Below are 17,203 nucleotides of genomic sequence, written 5' to 3'. Positions count from 1 at the left end.
TTCATACAAAGTCTTGAAGGTGTATAAAAATGAACAAATGCACACACACACACACACACACACACACACACATAGAGAAAGAGAGAACTTTGCAGCAGAGCATAGGTCTGGAAGAGAGCAGAAGCAGCCATCTGTTAGAGGTGTTACTCTGTTGCCAGCGCGTGTGTGTGTGTGTGCGTGTGTGTGTGTGTGTGTGTGTGTGTGTGCGTGTGTGTGTGTGTGTATTTTGGTGAGTGGATGAGAAGGAAAAGGAGCATGAAATGAGTGCCAAGGCCACCATGTACTCCAGATAATGAGGTGCAGGAAGATGCTGAGAGATGAGAAGCACAGTTTGCTCTTTCACGTGAAAAAAATGCATTTTACATCAAAACCTCAATCTGCGGGCGCCTCCGCACACAAAGGACACTCTGTTAGTTTGCAGGATATGCAAATTACTCAGGTGACACAGAGTTTATGCAGAATTTTCCAGATTATTAGGTGCATAAACTTTTTTTTTTGTCAGACAGACCCACCAAATACAATAATTGCACTATGTAGGTTCACAATTACTGATTGTAGCTCATCCGTTGCTACGCGACAACGTAACAGCCTCGCTTTATTTTGTCCAAAAATGTAAATGGACACAACAGGCCCTCCGCTAATGAGGCACTATTGAGGTTACGGACCAGAGGATTGTGCAGAATGGTTGGTGCACCAAAAACACATTCACATATTTATATATATATTTATATATATAAATGTCACAAACCTACAGGGGTTGGACAATGAAACTGAAACACCTGTCGTCATTTTAGTGTGGGATTTTAGGTTTCATGGCTAAATTGGAGCAGCCTGATGTTCAATCTTCATTAATTGCACATTGCACCAGTAAGAGCAGTAAGAGTGTGAAGGTTCAATTAGCAGGGTAAGAGCACAGTTCTGCTCTAAATATTGCAATACACACAACATTATGGGAGACATACCAGAGTTCAAAAGAGGACAAATTGTTGGTGCACGTCTTGCTGGAGCATCTGTGACCAAGACAGCAAGACTTTGTGATGCAGCATCAAGAGCCACGGTATCCAGGGTAATGTCAGCATACCACCAAGAAGGACCAACCACATCCAACAGGATTAACTGTGGACGCTGTAAGAGGAAGCTGTCTGAAAGGGATGTTCGGGTGCTAACCTGGATTGTATCCAAAAAACATAAAACCACGGCTGATCAAATCACGCAGAATTCAATGTGCACCTCAACTCTCCTGTTTCCACCAGAACTGTCCGTCACCACAATCAATTATTGTGCTCTAAAACCAGGTGTTTCAGTTTCATTGTCCAACTCAGTCATACAAAAAATAATAAAAAAATGAGATATAAAATATGTATAAGGCTATATATTATGATACTGCATAATTACCTCCAAATCAAAAAAAGTACAGACATACTAAAAATGCTTCTTATGTAACTTGTAATTTAATTGGTCTCCACTAAGAACTACACAACACACACACTCGCACACACACACACACAAACGCAAGGGCACCATTAAATTAGCATTTAATACATTAATTATGCCAAGTAAAGCCTTTCTAATGCCACAGCTTTGATCATCGCAAATTAAATCTACTGTTAGTTTATTATTGTGGGGGCGCAGAAATCGTGACTGGCAGCAGCAGTGGCAGCAGCAGCAGCGGCAGGAAGAGGCAGCGGAGAACAGGGCCTACCTGAACCCCTCTTAGACACCACCTTCAGAGTGAACGACACAGAGAGAGCGGTGAGCAGAAGAAGCACAGGAATAAGAGCTGTCATCTTCACCTCCTCCAGCCCGACCTGCAGAAAGAGAGAGAGAGAGAAGAGAGAGAAAGAAGAGAGAGAGAGAGAGAAAGAGAGAGAGGGTGAGTTATGTACCCGTCACAGAGCGTCACGTTTCCACCACGACGCTGCATAACACTCAACAGACAAATCTGCTTTCCTGAGGGTTTTATGAAAAACAGGAAGTGAGCTTTTAGCGGCGGAATACGGCAGCGCTCAGACGAGGACGTGCTACAGCCAACCCGTTTTGCACACAAATCTCTGAGACGTGTGTTGGAGATGAAAGTGTGGGCTTTAGAACTCTGCTGCGTCATGCTGAGCTCTGGGTAATGGTGTTAACCAGGTCACAGGAAAGAGAGGACGGCAGCATATTCCTCCATCATTAGCTGGTGGTGTTAGCGCTCGTGGGGAGCTGAGCACCGATTGGCTGATTGGTTTTAGGACACACCAGTGGTCCTAACAATGCTTAACAGTGCTACAACACACTTATGAAGTGTGCATAAGACTAATTACACACTGTAGTTTACTGTATAATTTGCTTTGTTTTATTTTTTATTAGCATTAGCATTAGTTTGCCCTGAGATCAACAAAACACAACAACAATCGTGTGATAACAATAACTAGAAAAAAATGTAATGTTCCACTATAGATGCTGTGCAAATGCAAGAAAAATTAACTAGCAATCTGACTGACGTGAAGATGTCCAAAAACCAACAAACAAACGCTGAAACAAAGTGGCTATATATACATGAAAGAGGACAGGAAACACCTAGGGACAGGTAACGAGGGGGCGGAGCTATAAACGACACGTGGGAGCACTGAAGACAAGGGCGTAGACAAGGAGAACACAGAGCCACATGCAAGGAAGCACATGGCTGAGAAAACAGACAAGCACGGGAAAAGATAGGAATACAAAGATGGACCAGATAACCCTAAAATTTTATCTCAATATGTCAAGATATTTTTGCCATAATGATATTCTTGATGATATGACAAGAATATATTACTGCAACAAAAAAACTATGAATATTAAAGCTATCATTTTTAGTGAATGAGTTGCATACATTAAATAGAAACAAAAAATTATATAACCAATTTGTGTTGCACATTTTGACGCATATAAACTGCAAATAAACACATGAAAGTAAATAACAGAATTAATATCAAATTAAATCAAAGATCATTTATATAGTGCTCTTAAAAGGGGCAGGTGCAAGATGTGAAAACAGACTGTTGATGGGGTGTAAGATAGCAATGAGCATCGCTCATTTAATTATAATTGTTTTATTCATAAGTGGTTTTCTATTTACGACATACAGTATAAAGTCTTTTTTCTGTATTTTCATTCTTACTGTATGCAAGATCACGCTGCTCATTAAATGCTGGAGCAGAAAAGTGAACACATTTTTCCTCTTCACCACTTTTCTCCAGAGGGCAACGCTAAGCTAAGGGAGCGTGCAGTCTCTGAGCATGCTGATGAGTGCCATTTTCTGGGGGTTGGAAGATAAGCTGAACACATAAAACTTAGAGAACTAGCGACTCTGTAACACAATTCTTTTAACATTTGATCCAGAAAAAAAGCTAAAGGTCCAAATTTGCAGAAACTCTAGGAATTATTCAGGGCAAAGGTCAAAACACTCTCACAGCATTTGTGGAAGAGAAGTATGAATGGAGATGATGGCGGGAAACTGCTTCCATTAAAGATCAGACTCTATTCAAATCAGAACCTGTTCCTGCTAGAAGCTGAGCTACTAGTAAACACAGCTTCTGTATTTAATAAAAAAAAATCAGAATATCATAATGTACAGTTAATGTGCATTTTATTAAATAAAAAAAACATAATTAAAATCATCAGTTTTAATTGGGATCCCCAAGAGTTGGTAGCAAAGGCTGAAATTGGTTGCAAAGGATCTTTTCTATGTAACTTTTTAAAGATCTGAGAATAAAAAAATGAATATTCACAAAGCAAATGAAGGCTATTAAACACAGACACACTTTTAGTTTATACAGTGTGCACCGTTTTTAAGAAAATGTCTATTCAGGGGAAGTGTGGAGGTCAAATACATTTTCGGAAAGAGAAAAAAATAAACCTCTCAGTTTGAGGATACTGCTAATCAGCTGGTGGAACTCAAAAACGTTAAGCAGTCTTCCACAATACTTCCACTGTTTTTTGTTATCCAAAAGCAGTGTGTAAGACAGGTGGAGATAAACATGATGCTAAGATGCATGTTTAAAACTGTGATTAAAAAACAGAGTTATTCCACAAAATATTGATTTCTGGACTCTTAAAACTTTAAAGAACTTGAATTTGTTTTCTTTGCATTATTTGAGGTCTGAAAGCTCTGCTTCATCTTTTTAGTTATTTCAGACATTTCTCATTTCCTGCAAATAAATGCTCTAAATGGCAATACTTTTATGTGGAATTTGGGAGAAATGTTGTCTGTAGTTTATAGAATAAAACAACAATGTTCATTTTACTCAAATATAAACCTGCTCTCTTATTTTGTTTAGTTTTCCAGAGCTGTAGATTTTAAATTTAGGCTTAAAATTTGATTTATCTTTAATATAAAATGTGTTGCTGACTTTATTTTCTTGTGATGAATCTTGGTCATCATCCTCTATGTGCAAAGGATAAAGATTAGCTTTACAGCTTTACAGCAGGGAGTATTACCCTATTTTTCTCTGCTCATTTGGATAATTTTAGCATAAATCCGGGCCAATATATTATCTTACAGTATATACAGGCTGCAGATGCTCAGAAGACAAATTGCTAAATGCACAAGTTCATTTCCGGTACAGAGACGCTGCTGCAGTCTTTAACATTTCACACCAAACGGAATAAACCCAGCATATATATATATATATATATAAATCCAACTCAGTCAGAGCGAGTGCAGGGCTGCATTATATACACCCAGCACAATGCAATTTAATTACCATATCATTCTTACAGACGTACGGTGGCCAAACGCAGCTTTACGCAAATGCAGAACGGACAAGCCCCCAAATGATCACGCCAAGAGAAACAGAGGGAAGGAAAATGTGTGTAAAATATAAACCCTGAGACAGGGCTGCACAATACCAGAGGAGAAATTAAGAGAAATTAATTCTGAATGCATACAAAATACATCAGTGCTCGCAGAAAATGGGCAAACATGCATGTGTACATATATAATATACAGCTCTGGAAAAAAATAAGAGAGCACTTTAAAAAAAGGATGAGTTTCTTTTCAATTTTACCAAATTAAGAACCTCTGGAATATAATCAAGAGGAAGATGGATGATCACAAACCATCAAACCACCAAACTGAACTGCTTGAATTAATTTTGCACCAGGAGTAAAGCAGCATAAAGTTATCCAAAAGCAGTGTGTAAGACTGGTGGAGGAGAACATGATGCCAAGATGCATGAAAACTAAAACTGTGATTAAAAACCACTGATTTCTAAACTCTTAAAACTTTATGAATAGAAACTTCTTTTCTTTGCATTATTTGAGGTCTTTTTTTATCATTTCAGCCTTTTCTTATTTTCTGCAAATAAATGCTCTAAATGAGAATATTTTTATTTAAAATTTGGGAGAGATGTCTGTAGTTTATAGAATAATACAAAAACATTTATTTTATTCAAGTATAAACCTATAAATAGCAAAATCAGAGAAACTGATTCAGAAACTGAAGTGCTCTGTTCATTTTTTCCAGAGCTGTGCTTTCCAGAGCATTTTTCCAGAGCTCATTCTTATATATTTAATATAGGGGGCTGAACTATGCATATTTCTATGTATGCAGGTTATATATATATATATATATAACCCACACAAGGCCTGGAGCTACGTGACTCCAACAGCCTCCACCACTGAAACACTTAATACTGCCAGATCCTGAGATCATACGCATGTTAACACAGCTACTATAAACATGCACACACACACACACATATTAATATTAATAAACTTATAGCCCATAGCTTCTAGGCTGCCCTATCTAAAAACATTGCATTTTAAACAACATCTTCAAATAAAGCTTAAAAAAAATGCTATAAAATGGGAGGAGTAGTTTGGGAGGGGCACTGGGTGATGTATGGGTTTAGAGGAGGGGCAGGAGGGAGAGCTGATTGGCTTAGCTGCAGCAACAGCAGTGTGTGTTTTTAAATGTTTATATATATTTTAAGCAGGACTGGTATGTTTCATTACTTTAAAGGAACACATTTCAGCTAGCAGAGTGTTTATAAATCCTACTGAGCTCTGATACATTACTGGATGTACTGTATACACTGATCTCTCTCTCTCTCTCTCTCTCTCTCTCTCTCTCTCTCTCTCTCTCTCTCTCTCTATACGTTCTCTTTATCTGGCAGCCTCTTTAGGAGCCTTATCAACACTCACACAACACCCACACAACACCTGAGGGGAGCAGAAGAAGACAGAGGATAATGCAGCTTGCAGTTGTACTTGACTATAGGTATATTTTTAGTCAAAATAATGAACTAAATTTAACCTGTGTGGTTTTAAAAACAAAAACAGACACTAAGATTAATTCCGGGAAAACTCATTGATACCTATCAGTATGGAAAAGGTTATAAAGTCATTTTTACCACAGTGAGAGCTATTATTCACTAATGGAAAACATGTGGAACACTGGTGAACCTTGCCAGGAGTGACCGGTTGACCGAAATTACTCCAAAAGGGCATGAAGAACTCATCCAGGAGGTCAGAAAACAACCCAGAACAACATTTAAAGAACTGCAGATCTTACTTGCCTCAATTAAGGTCACATTAAAATATATAACACATAAAAATAAAAACCTAGCCATAAGACACACAGAGAGAAAAACATAAATAAATTCAGAAACCCCATAAACTCTACAGGTTTTACACATTTTTACCAGAATTGCCAACTCAAAAACTCTTATTAATAAATTATCGAAGACGAAAACAAAGCGCATTCTAACTATAATTTCAGTTAGTTTTAGTTCATGTGAATGTTAATGTAATATCAGTGTTAATAAATAATGAATAATGAATAATAATAAAGATACAGGGTAAAAATGGTCTCAACAGGATTTTTTAGCCATGGCAAAAATCACTGACCAAAATGAACACAACAAATTTACCAACTAACATCTTGATGATCTCCAGGACTTTGGGTAAATATTCTTTACAAGACTGACGAGACAAAAGTGGAACTTTTTGGAAGGTGTGTGTTTTGTTATAAATGGTGGTTATAAACATGGTGGTGGTAGTGCCTGGATAACATGCAGGAATTCTGCTGTTTACCAGATAATCCTGAAGAAGGAGAATATCCAGCCCTCTGTATCTGACCTCAAGCTCAGGCGTACTTGGGTTATGTAGCAGGACAATGACCCAATGACCAAAACTGTGAATAGTTTAAAAAATGAGTCGCCTAGTGATTGAGATGCTGTGGATGATCTTAAACAGACCGTACATAATGGAGAACTCTTCAATGTGACTGAATTAAAACATATAAGTACCCCTAAGTATATATATATATATACATTTATATACACACATACACACATATATACACACACACACATGTTGGCAGGCACTGCTGTGGATGATTGATGTGGTGATTTTATGTTTTAATCCAATTTAAACTCTCCACAGCCTGGAGCCTGACAGTGAACACATTTACCATGCAGTAAATAGAACAGTGCCTCTAGAGGAACAGCAATGCATTATGAACTGTCTCCATCAAACACACACACACACACACACACACACACAAAGTGCACACACACACACTTATACACACATGCATAGTCAAGGACAATCAGACTCTTAAAGCAGAGACCATGAAGTAGCAGACAGTGTCCACATTGAGAGCAATCTATATGACACTCCACAGGGGACGAGAGAAGGAGGGAGACGGAGCGCGAGAGGGAGAGAAAGAGAGAGAGAGACAGAATGAGGGAGAGGGAGGGAGAGAGAGAGAGAGAGAGAGAGAGAGAGACTTTTGCTGGCCTACATTATTTAGTGTGCCAATTGCAGCTTCCTCAAGCCAGCCAAAGGCATACTCCAATCTGCCACATATCAACACTGCTACAGGCTGACACACAGAGAGTGTGTGTGCGTGTGGTGTGTGTGTGTGCACAAGGTTATCAAAACCACAGAAAGTGATAGAATTACAGGTTTTTTTTTCCCTACCGCTGCTTCTGAGTATCAGTGCTTGGTGCTGGGGGACAGTGTGTATATACCCCTCTGTATACCCGGAATCTTTAGCTTTAGCTAATTTAGCTAATTAGCTAACTTATCATAAGAAAAAAAACACCAGAACCAGCAGTATAGCACTTATCCAGGGATTATATCCTTATAAAACTGAGGATCAACTGTTCTTTAGCAATGCTCATTTTATATGCTACAGAAATGAACCGGCTACAGAAGTCATAGCATCTCTTATAATTAAACAAATAATATGTTTTAAATGATAGCAAGTGTGTATCAATGCTACAGCAATCCAGTTTAAAACACTCTAAACTGTTGCCTATCCTACACCGTCCTCCCTGGATACAAAGCTCATGCAGGTTGCCAGGTTGAGGACACTGAACATACACAAATGAGCACAAGAAGAGTTCAAGTTCGAGTTCAATTAGCCAGCTCAGCATCTGTCTTGTAGTCCTTCTGGGACCTTAAGACCAGTTTATACTTCTGCGTCAAACATACGCCACAGACTATGTGTATCCAGCGAAAGTGCACTATGCAGCAGAGCTTGTTTATACTTTTACATGCACATATCATTTTTTTAAAGATGCTAAAGCCACAGGAAGCTGTGTTTGCCTGCTATTGTGCTCCATACCTGGCAAACCAGGGTGTGGAAACAGGGCTAGGGAACGGGCAGTGGGTGAGATGATCAGAGGAAAAACACAACTAGATGGCCGGATAATGATAATGGTTGCTAAAGATGATGCTAAGCAGTTACTAAGGTATCGACCTTGGTTGCTAAGGTGTTGCTAGGTGGTTGCTAAGATGAAACTAATCGAAAGTGAAGCTAATGGAATCGAATGCTCACTCTACCATTACGCACTGATAGTTAATATGTGTTGAGAGGGAAAACCAGTCTGAAGATGGATGAATGGAAGCTGAATGGATTACACTTATATACGGCACTAATAAGAGGGTTTTTTTTTGTTTATAAAATATCGGTATGCTGAGTATTTTTTTTTCAAACAGGAAAAAACAAAAATGTCATTAAAAACCTGTTTATTATTTATTAGCGACCTTTTAAAATAATAAATAAGTGAAAAAGACTTTTATGGTTTGTCACAATTATGACCAGGGGGATAATACATAGCATAACAATTTAACATTAGCTAATTATCACTATTTTGGAACAGAGCTAAAAATAGTCAAATATAAAGATTACTCTGTGAAATATATATATATATATATATATATATATATATATATATATATATATATATATATATTTTTTTTTTTTTTTTTTTTTTTATATAATAATAGTATATTTGATAAATATCATTTGATTGTGCTACTTCGGCACTGTGATATACCACCCAACACACACATACACACACATATAGAGATTTGCTTGTCTGCTCTGGGTCATTGTCCTGCTGCAGAACCCAAGTACACCTGAGCTTGAGGTCACAAACCAATGGACGGACATTTTTTTATTGAGGATTTTTGCTAAAGAGCCATCAATTCTATCAATTGCAGCAAGTTTTCCAGGTTCTAACATAGCAAAACCTTGCATAGTAAAAACAATGACACTACCACCACCATGTTTTACATTCAGTATGATTTCCTTTTCCTAGCATTATGTGTTAGTTTTACACCAGATGTAGAAGCACTTACATAAAATATTTTGCCCAACTTTTTATATAGTGTCAGACTGGTTTAGATTGCTTCTTTTCTATAATAAATTAAATCATCATTTAAAAAACTGCTTTTTTAATTCACACAGGTTATATTTGCCTGCTATTAAAATGTGTTTGATGATCTGAAAAATGTAAGTATGATTTAAAAAAAAAGTAAAAACTTAACACATTTAAAGAAAGAAAGGAAAAGGAAGAAAGTTAATGTCAAATGTCATTTAATATGTAGGTGTATCATTTTCAGCCTTAGAGAATGTAATGCAGTAAATGCAGCATTTATAAAAGCCAACAAATAGAATTATTTTCACATTCTTAACACACAAGACTAGCTGTGTGTGTGTGTCCATTAGAGTGTGTTTGTAAGCTGCTCTCACACAGTCTTCACGCTTCACTGATCTGATTAACAAGGGACCCCTGGGTCTATCCCTCAATGCGGCGCTGTACTGATGGTGATTAATTATTTAGTGATGCGTACCCCTCTAACAACCCAAACATACACAAAACCACACACACACACAAACACCCAGGTGCACAGGTGGCAGAAATGAAGAAATAACACCACCAATCTAAAGAGAAGTGATGAAAGAAAATAATATAGATTTAAAAAATAAAAAAAATCACGTAAGACAGAAACAGAATTGCAGCAAGAGAAGTAAAAAAATAAAAAAAGGCAGAAGTTAACAGGCACTTAGCCTGAGGCTTCCTGTGGAGCTGGAGCTTCTCTGCTGGCTTCACTTCAATTTGGATCCAGAGTTGTGGAGCCTCACCTTCCACTGAGCACCTCTCCATGCATCGCCTGCAGCCAACACACCATTCAGTAGCCCTGCTGTTTTCTAATGAAGTCTTCACTCCCAAACCCAGGAATGATCCCGCTTCCCGTATGTGGACAGTATGATGATATGCAATCATTACTGCAACTTTCTCACTTTCTTTCCTATTTTTAGGATGTTTAGAATGATTAAAATCATTAAACTCAAAAAAAAAAAAATGGAATGCTAGCAGTATGTGTGCGAGCATTGTCCTGTTGGAATAGTGCACTAGAGTGTGAAAAGGTTACAGAAACAATAGGGACACTGGTCACAGGATCATATTAACATATCATTGGACGTTCTAAGTACTTGTTATAAAGACCAAAAAAAGCATTGTACAAAATTGCATGCCACACCATGACACAAGGCCTTGTGGATCTGTGACACATGACAACAAACCATTCATCTTGGTGCTGACCACACTGCCACATATTGTATTAATGTACAAAATATATCTAACATTTTTTAGCATAGTAAACAATATTATACTCTTAAATATGCTGCCATATCACCCACCCCTAAATTCACACTGTTCTCATTTCCCATTATATATCTACTAGAGACTATATATGATTATATATGATACTAGAGACAGAGTATATCTGTCCACTATCATTTATTTTACTTTAATCCTGGATATATGTAGATATTTTGAGTGCATTATTATTATCAGTATCATGATATTCTGACTTGTGAGACAGTGAGTCACTTGTCATTCCCTTTAAGAGTCAAGTGTGCATTAGTATTAACTAAAATATATATATATATATAAAAATATATATATATATATATTTATATTTACTGCATTGGAAGCCTGTGTGTAATATTTTATATTTCATATAGACCTTTTTATTTTATAAAAATCACATTCAATTAGTTAAACTAGTTTAAAAAAAAGTTGTTACTTTGCTCCGATGGCTTTATTACTAATAAAATACATGACTTGAAATGAAAATACATGACTTCATTGTAATGGATGCAGCGTCTGAAAGGGTTAAATGCATTATACAATACTTCTGTATGTGAAGGTCAATAAATACAGTAAAACCTATATCAGTTTAAAATAAAAAATCGATCAATATTGTGCTTATAGATAAGCTATTGGCAGTACAGATGCGATAGTTGCAACATAAAGAAGAAACAGATGACTAGACTACTGTGTGTGTGTGTGTGTGTGTGTGTGTGTGTGTGTGTGTGTGTGTGTGTGTGTGTGTGTGTGTGTGTGTGTGTTTTGCCTGCAAGTGTGTACATGTGGCTAACGTCCTAGATTCACCTCAGACACACCGGCTGAATTCAGTCAATAAAGCCATTTACAATGTGGCCAAACACCCATTGACACACACACACACACACACACACACACATATGGAATGATTGCCTATCAGATGCTCGTGCTTTGAAGTGCACCTCCTGCTCTCACCCTAAACAGCTGTTGCTGTTCCAGAGTCCCAATAGCTCATTTTTCTCTATAACAGCAAACAGTAGCAGAGCAAAAGAGTGTGTATTAATACAGAGAACACACACACACACACACACACACACACACACACAGCACATCTAAATAAGAGCCTGCACAACACTGTGATTCAAGACTAATTACCAATCCGGCAGAGATTCTTAAACAATGGGGCTACTCACCACACACACACTCACACACACACACACACACACACACACACACACACACACACACACACACACACACACACTCTCTCTCTCCAGACTGAGGAAGCGACCTGTCTGTAACAGTGCAGCTATTTTAACACACTCCTCCTCATCCCCAGTGCAACCATCACTGCTCCACCAGCCAATTACACACCTCCCTGCATGACCCGCTGTAACTGGAGCTGACCAATCAGACGTCTAGTTACTGCAGTGATTGAAATATCAGGGTAAACAGAGATGCGTGTGCAGGTCGTGTGCATGTGTGCACCCACACACACTCCTACTCACACTCACAACTCACTCATACCTCAGAATAAATAGTGAGTGGTGGGATATATAGCCAAAATATAAAGTATCACAATTATAAAATGAAATAATATTAGTTTTATATGATATTTTTGTCGATATGACAATATATATATATATATATATATATTTTTTTTATACTATATGATATGGCACATTTCACCAAATTGTAACAGTGTTAATCACTGAGCCAACATGTAATGATACTATTAATGCACTCTATATATCCAAAATTGAAGTAAAATAAATATACAGTACAGAAACAATGTCTCTAGTATTTAATTAGTATTTAATGGTAAATGGTAAAATGAGAACAGTGTGAATTTTCTTTTTGCTAAAAACAGTAACCAAAATGTCCCATATGGCCCTAAAATAATACCCAATTTTTTTTTTTTTTTTGCAATATATTTGCAATAAGGAGTTTCAAAAATCTTGGCTATATTTATATGTAGGTGTCAAAGTCAAAGCAAAAAAAAAAAAATACTTAAATAATAAGAAATGAAGTTCATTCAATCCAAAAAATTCAAGAACTATGAAAGTATCCCCAAGTGTAGTCACAAAAGAGACCATTAAAATCGTGATGATGAAACTGGCACTCATCAGGACCGCCCCAGGCCCCAGGAAAGGAAGAGCAAGAGTTTCAGTTCATCAGAGTTACCAGCCTCAGAATCCACAACCGCTCCCCAGATATGAGCACTGAACAACTTAGCATTAGCTAACTCCTCCGAGTTTTCCTGTCCACCTTAAATATGTCAGCTCGACCAGCAGATCAGTGGTCGTTTCCATCAACCTAACCTTATTGACAAGTTTTAGGGCCTGCTAGAGCAGTTAAACAAGGCTCTATCTCATTTTCACTCAATTTATACATCGCTTGTGTTAATCAAAAGTTTCCCATTCCACCTTAAATGTGGTGGCATTCATTACATTCAGAGTAAAATAAAATAAATATTATTATTTTTTTTTATAATTATACATTTAAAGTATTTTTAAATACAGTTTAGTTTATTAAACAAAATACTGAAATCTAATTTCTTTTTTCTTAAATCAAAAAAATAATTGACAGATTCTCGACAGAATCCATTATCAATTAATCATTAACTGCAACCCTAGAGACCTTATGTAAAGATTTAACTCAGTTAAACTTAATCATTTCTCGTTTAGGACTGATTAAGAGAGACTGATTCAGCTTCTCCTTTATTTTTGGCCATTTTCCTCACTTTTAATTGCTGTACATGTTATATGAATTAATGTTTTATTTAAAACTTCTTTAATCTTTGATCAATTAAATCATCATCTCTCACTGAAAGCCCAGAAAACCAAACTGAAGCGCCCTTATTTTGGACACATTATATAAAGAAGAAAAACTACTTCACTGAAATAATAAAAAAAAAGAAAAACACGTCTCCTCAGAGCAGCTGAAGGTAAAAGAAGAAAAGAAAAATTAGAGAACGAACAACAAAAAGATGGAAGGATATAAATAGGGGAAATGATGAATAAGCTATTATGAATAAGCCAGGACATTCTGGAGAAACATTACTCACATGCTAATTTTCTTATATGCAAAATTATTTCTGTTAAAAGAAATAAAAGGCAGTTGAAGAAGAAAATGGACTGATTTGGACTTTAGTTGTTTAGTTTTCTCTGAATTTCTGGGTAAATTAGGCCTTTTTTAGATTCACTGAGTAATTACTGTTCATTCTAAATGCATATAAATATAGAACGATTTTAAATGAAGGTAAAAACAGGTCTTATACCTTATTTTTTTGTCTGATTCTTTTTCTATTAAGCAATTTTGTGAGGAACATCTGTGACAAGAATAATCTCTAAATGAAATGTAAGTGAGATCTCAAACGTGTCTCCTGAGAAATCAGAGATCAATACCTGAGCAATAAAATTTTCTACTGGGTATATATCAAATTCCACTGAAGTGCTTGCAGAAATTTGCTATTAGTCATTTGTATGAAGAACTACGTCTTATACAGCAAATGTTTCTATATAATCCACTACTGTATAATAAAACATGCTGTTAACACTTGATATATAAGGAATATACTGTATTTTATATATAAAAACAACATTCTATACAAATGCCTAATTCAGCAACATTACAGTATGTAAAGTCAAATTCTAATAAAAACTCAAATAATACAAATAAATGTATTATTTTCTTTATTATGGAACAGTATTTAAAATAATGGTAATACTTTACAAAAAGAGTATTTTAAGTAACATGACAGAATATCTTAATTAACTATTAGCCCTTTCAGAACTGAATTATCTCCAGTGATGGAAGAAAAAAAGTAAGAATGCTGTAATGCACAGAAAATAAGACTCTTATATTAAAAAATAAAATAAATCCAATAAATTAATACATTTAATATATTTTTAATAGTTTTTAATTTTTGTTGGAAGTCTGTGTGTAGAATTGTTTTCTGTCTGTAATGCACAGAAAAGAAGACTCTTATATTGTACTATAAAATCTATATAAGCAAATATATTACCTAAAATACCTAAAATATTTAATCTTTTTTAAAATAGTTTATAATTTGTGTTGCATTGGAAGCCTGTGTGTAGAATTGTATATTTCATATTGACCTTTTTAGTTAAATTTTTTTTTAAAACATCCCAAAAAGGTAAAACATGATTAAAAGTGTTATAAATCACATTAATTAAATAAGTAAAAATTGGCTGTTACTTTGCTGTTACTCAATGGCTCTAGTACTACTGTGTTTCCAGTGCAGTGGGCGGGGCCAAGCTACTGTTTCATTGGTTTATAAACTTCATAAAGTTCATTGGCTGGTTTATGATCTAATGTTGTCTGATGGACAACAAACAACAGCTCTCAAATAGTGTTAATAATGTGCAACAAAACGTTTAAACATAAATGCATGATTTGAAATGGTTAATTGATAGTTAAGTATACTACCAGTATACTACCAATTGATACTAATTGAGTATTGCTAAACTATTAAACTAATGTCTTCATTAATACATAATTAACAGTATTTATAATATTCTGAAGCATAAAAATATAGTAAAGCTTAATAATGTCTCAGCTGTTAACAATGTATTAATGTTTTTAAGTACTGTGGTAGGTACTGGTTAATATTAATATTAATTTCTACTCAGGATATATAACACAGAAAAAAATTCAGTATTCTGATGCACAGTGCTAAAGTATAGAATTTCACTCATTTACTAAAGAGATGACTTTCAGCATTTATATATTTAACTCTTTATTGCCTGATGCTATTTTTAAAGCTGTCAATTTTTAGAGGAACGTCAGTGACGTAGTTGATCTCTAAATGAAATGTAAGCGAGATCACAAATACGTCTCCTGAGACATCAGAGATCAATATTCCAGCAATAAAATCTTCCTCTGGGTATAAATCAGATCCCACTGAGCTGCTAGCAGGAATTAGCCGCGGTGAAGAAGTGGTATATCTGTATTAACAAAATGCAAAATAATATATATCGTTATTTTATCTCCAATTCTGTCGATTTTTAGTTTACTACATAATTTGAACACAAAAATTGTCCCTTATACAAAAACTCTTTTTACATTGACTTTCATTGAAAGAACATTTGTTTCTCCTTGCTGTACAGTTGCTGTTTTGTAGATACTTGTTTTGTATTGGACAGTGACACTGGATATATTCTGCTTTGCCCAAAAATAAATACTAATTTCCAAAAAAAAAATAAAAAAGCAGAAGCCTCAATATAAAATCAACCAGTTCTCAACCTTCCAGTTCTGATGCTGTGAATTTAAATCTTATTTTGGGTTATTTTACTCACTTTAACATATGTGCTTCTAACAAATACACTTAAACAAATTTATTTTAAATTAGAATAAACCTTCAAGTCTTCAGTATTCTTCTTTTTGATAAAAAAAATCAAAATTTCTTACTGGAAGTGCACTGAAAAATATAGTTAAAAAAAAGAATGAATGAAATTAATTTTTGCAACGGTATTTCTGAAGGTAACGGAGGAAGAACTAGTAATTCTAAAGGAATTAAGTGAATGACAAACATCCTTATTCACGGTTTAATTAAGAAGAAAAAAGGAAGTTGAATAGTCTTCTTCAGTCCACCAGACCAAATCGGTTACACACATATACACACACACCTTTTCTCTCTCTCTTTCTCTTTTTTCTTCTTCTTCCTCTTTCTCTTTCTGTTTCTCACTCTCACACACGGCCAGACAAACACAAAAAGCTTCAATACTATTCAGGAGAAATCAGTCAGAGCTCTGACAGTTCTGTCAGCTCTCAGTAAAAGAGAAAGTGACAGTGAGAGGGAGGCCCATGCCAAAATACTCGCAAACAGATTACTTGTCAGGCTTCATCAACAGGCCAAAGCAATGATGTGTGAGTCAATGTGTGTGTGTGAGTGTGTGTGCATTCATAAGTACGGTTTTGGGTATATCACACTGTACATCAACTCATTATACAATTAAATATACCCACATATAGAGCTTCTGTTGTATTTATAGCCATAGAAAGAAATAGAAAGACGGTGAGTTATACCGCAAGCTGGAGCCAGGGTTGCCAGATCCAGCAAAAAATTAAAAATAGTCCAAAGTCTGTCAAAAACCCCTAAGCGCCTCAGCCTATCAGATCTTAAACTAGGCAGATATCTAAGGTTGCCAGATATGTACACAACACAGTACATTTTAATTTTGAACAGTTTGTAATTAAAAGGTTTTTTGGCAGCAACAATAAATATAAAAGTAGCCCAAAAATAAAACAAGCCCAGTTTGGCAGGAAAACCACAACCCTGGCAACTC

The 17,203-nt window shown here is 35.7% G+C and overlaps 1 protein-coding gene across 2 annotated transcripts in view; it reads right to left on the bottom strand.

Moving 5' to 3' along the window:
- il1rapl1a (interleukin 1 receptor accessory protein-like 1a) overlaps positions 1–17,203 on the bottom strand; it is a 136,165-nt gene that overhangs the window by 106,347 nt on the left and 12,615 nt on the right. For both annotated transcript variants that reach the window (XM_022665609.2, XM_022665611.2), the window contains exon 2: positions 1,703–1,808. In XM_022665609.2, the coding sequence (XP_022521330.2) occupies positions 1,703–1,787 (85 nt within the window). In that variant the 5' untranslated portion in view covers positions 1,788–1,808. The remainder of the gene's footprint in view (positions 1–1,702; positions 1,809–17,203) is intronic.

This window comes from Astyanax mexicanus, chromosome 11, assembly GCF_023375975.1.
Source record: "Astyanax mexicanus isolate ESR-SI-001 chromosome 11, AstMex3_surface, whole genome shotgun sequence".
NCBI lineage: Eukaryota > Metazoa > Chordata > Actinopteri > Characiformes > Acestrorhamphidae > Astyanax > Astyanax mexicanus.
This window is presented reverse-complemented; position numbering and strand designations above follow the sequence as displayed.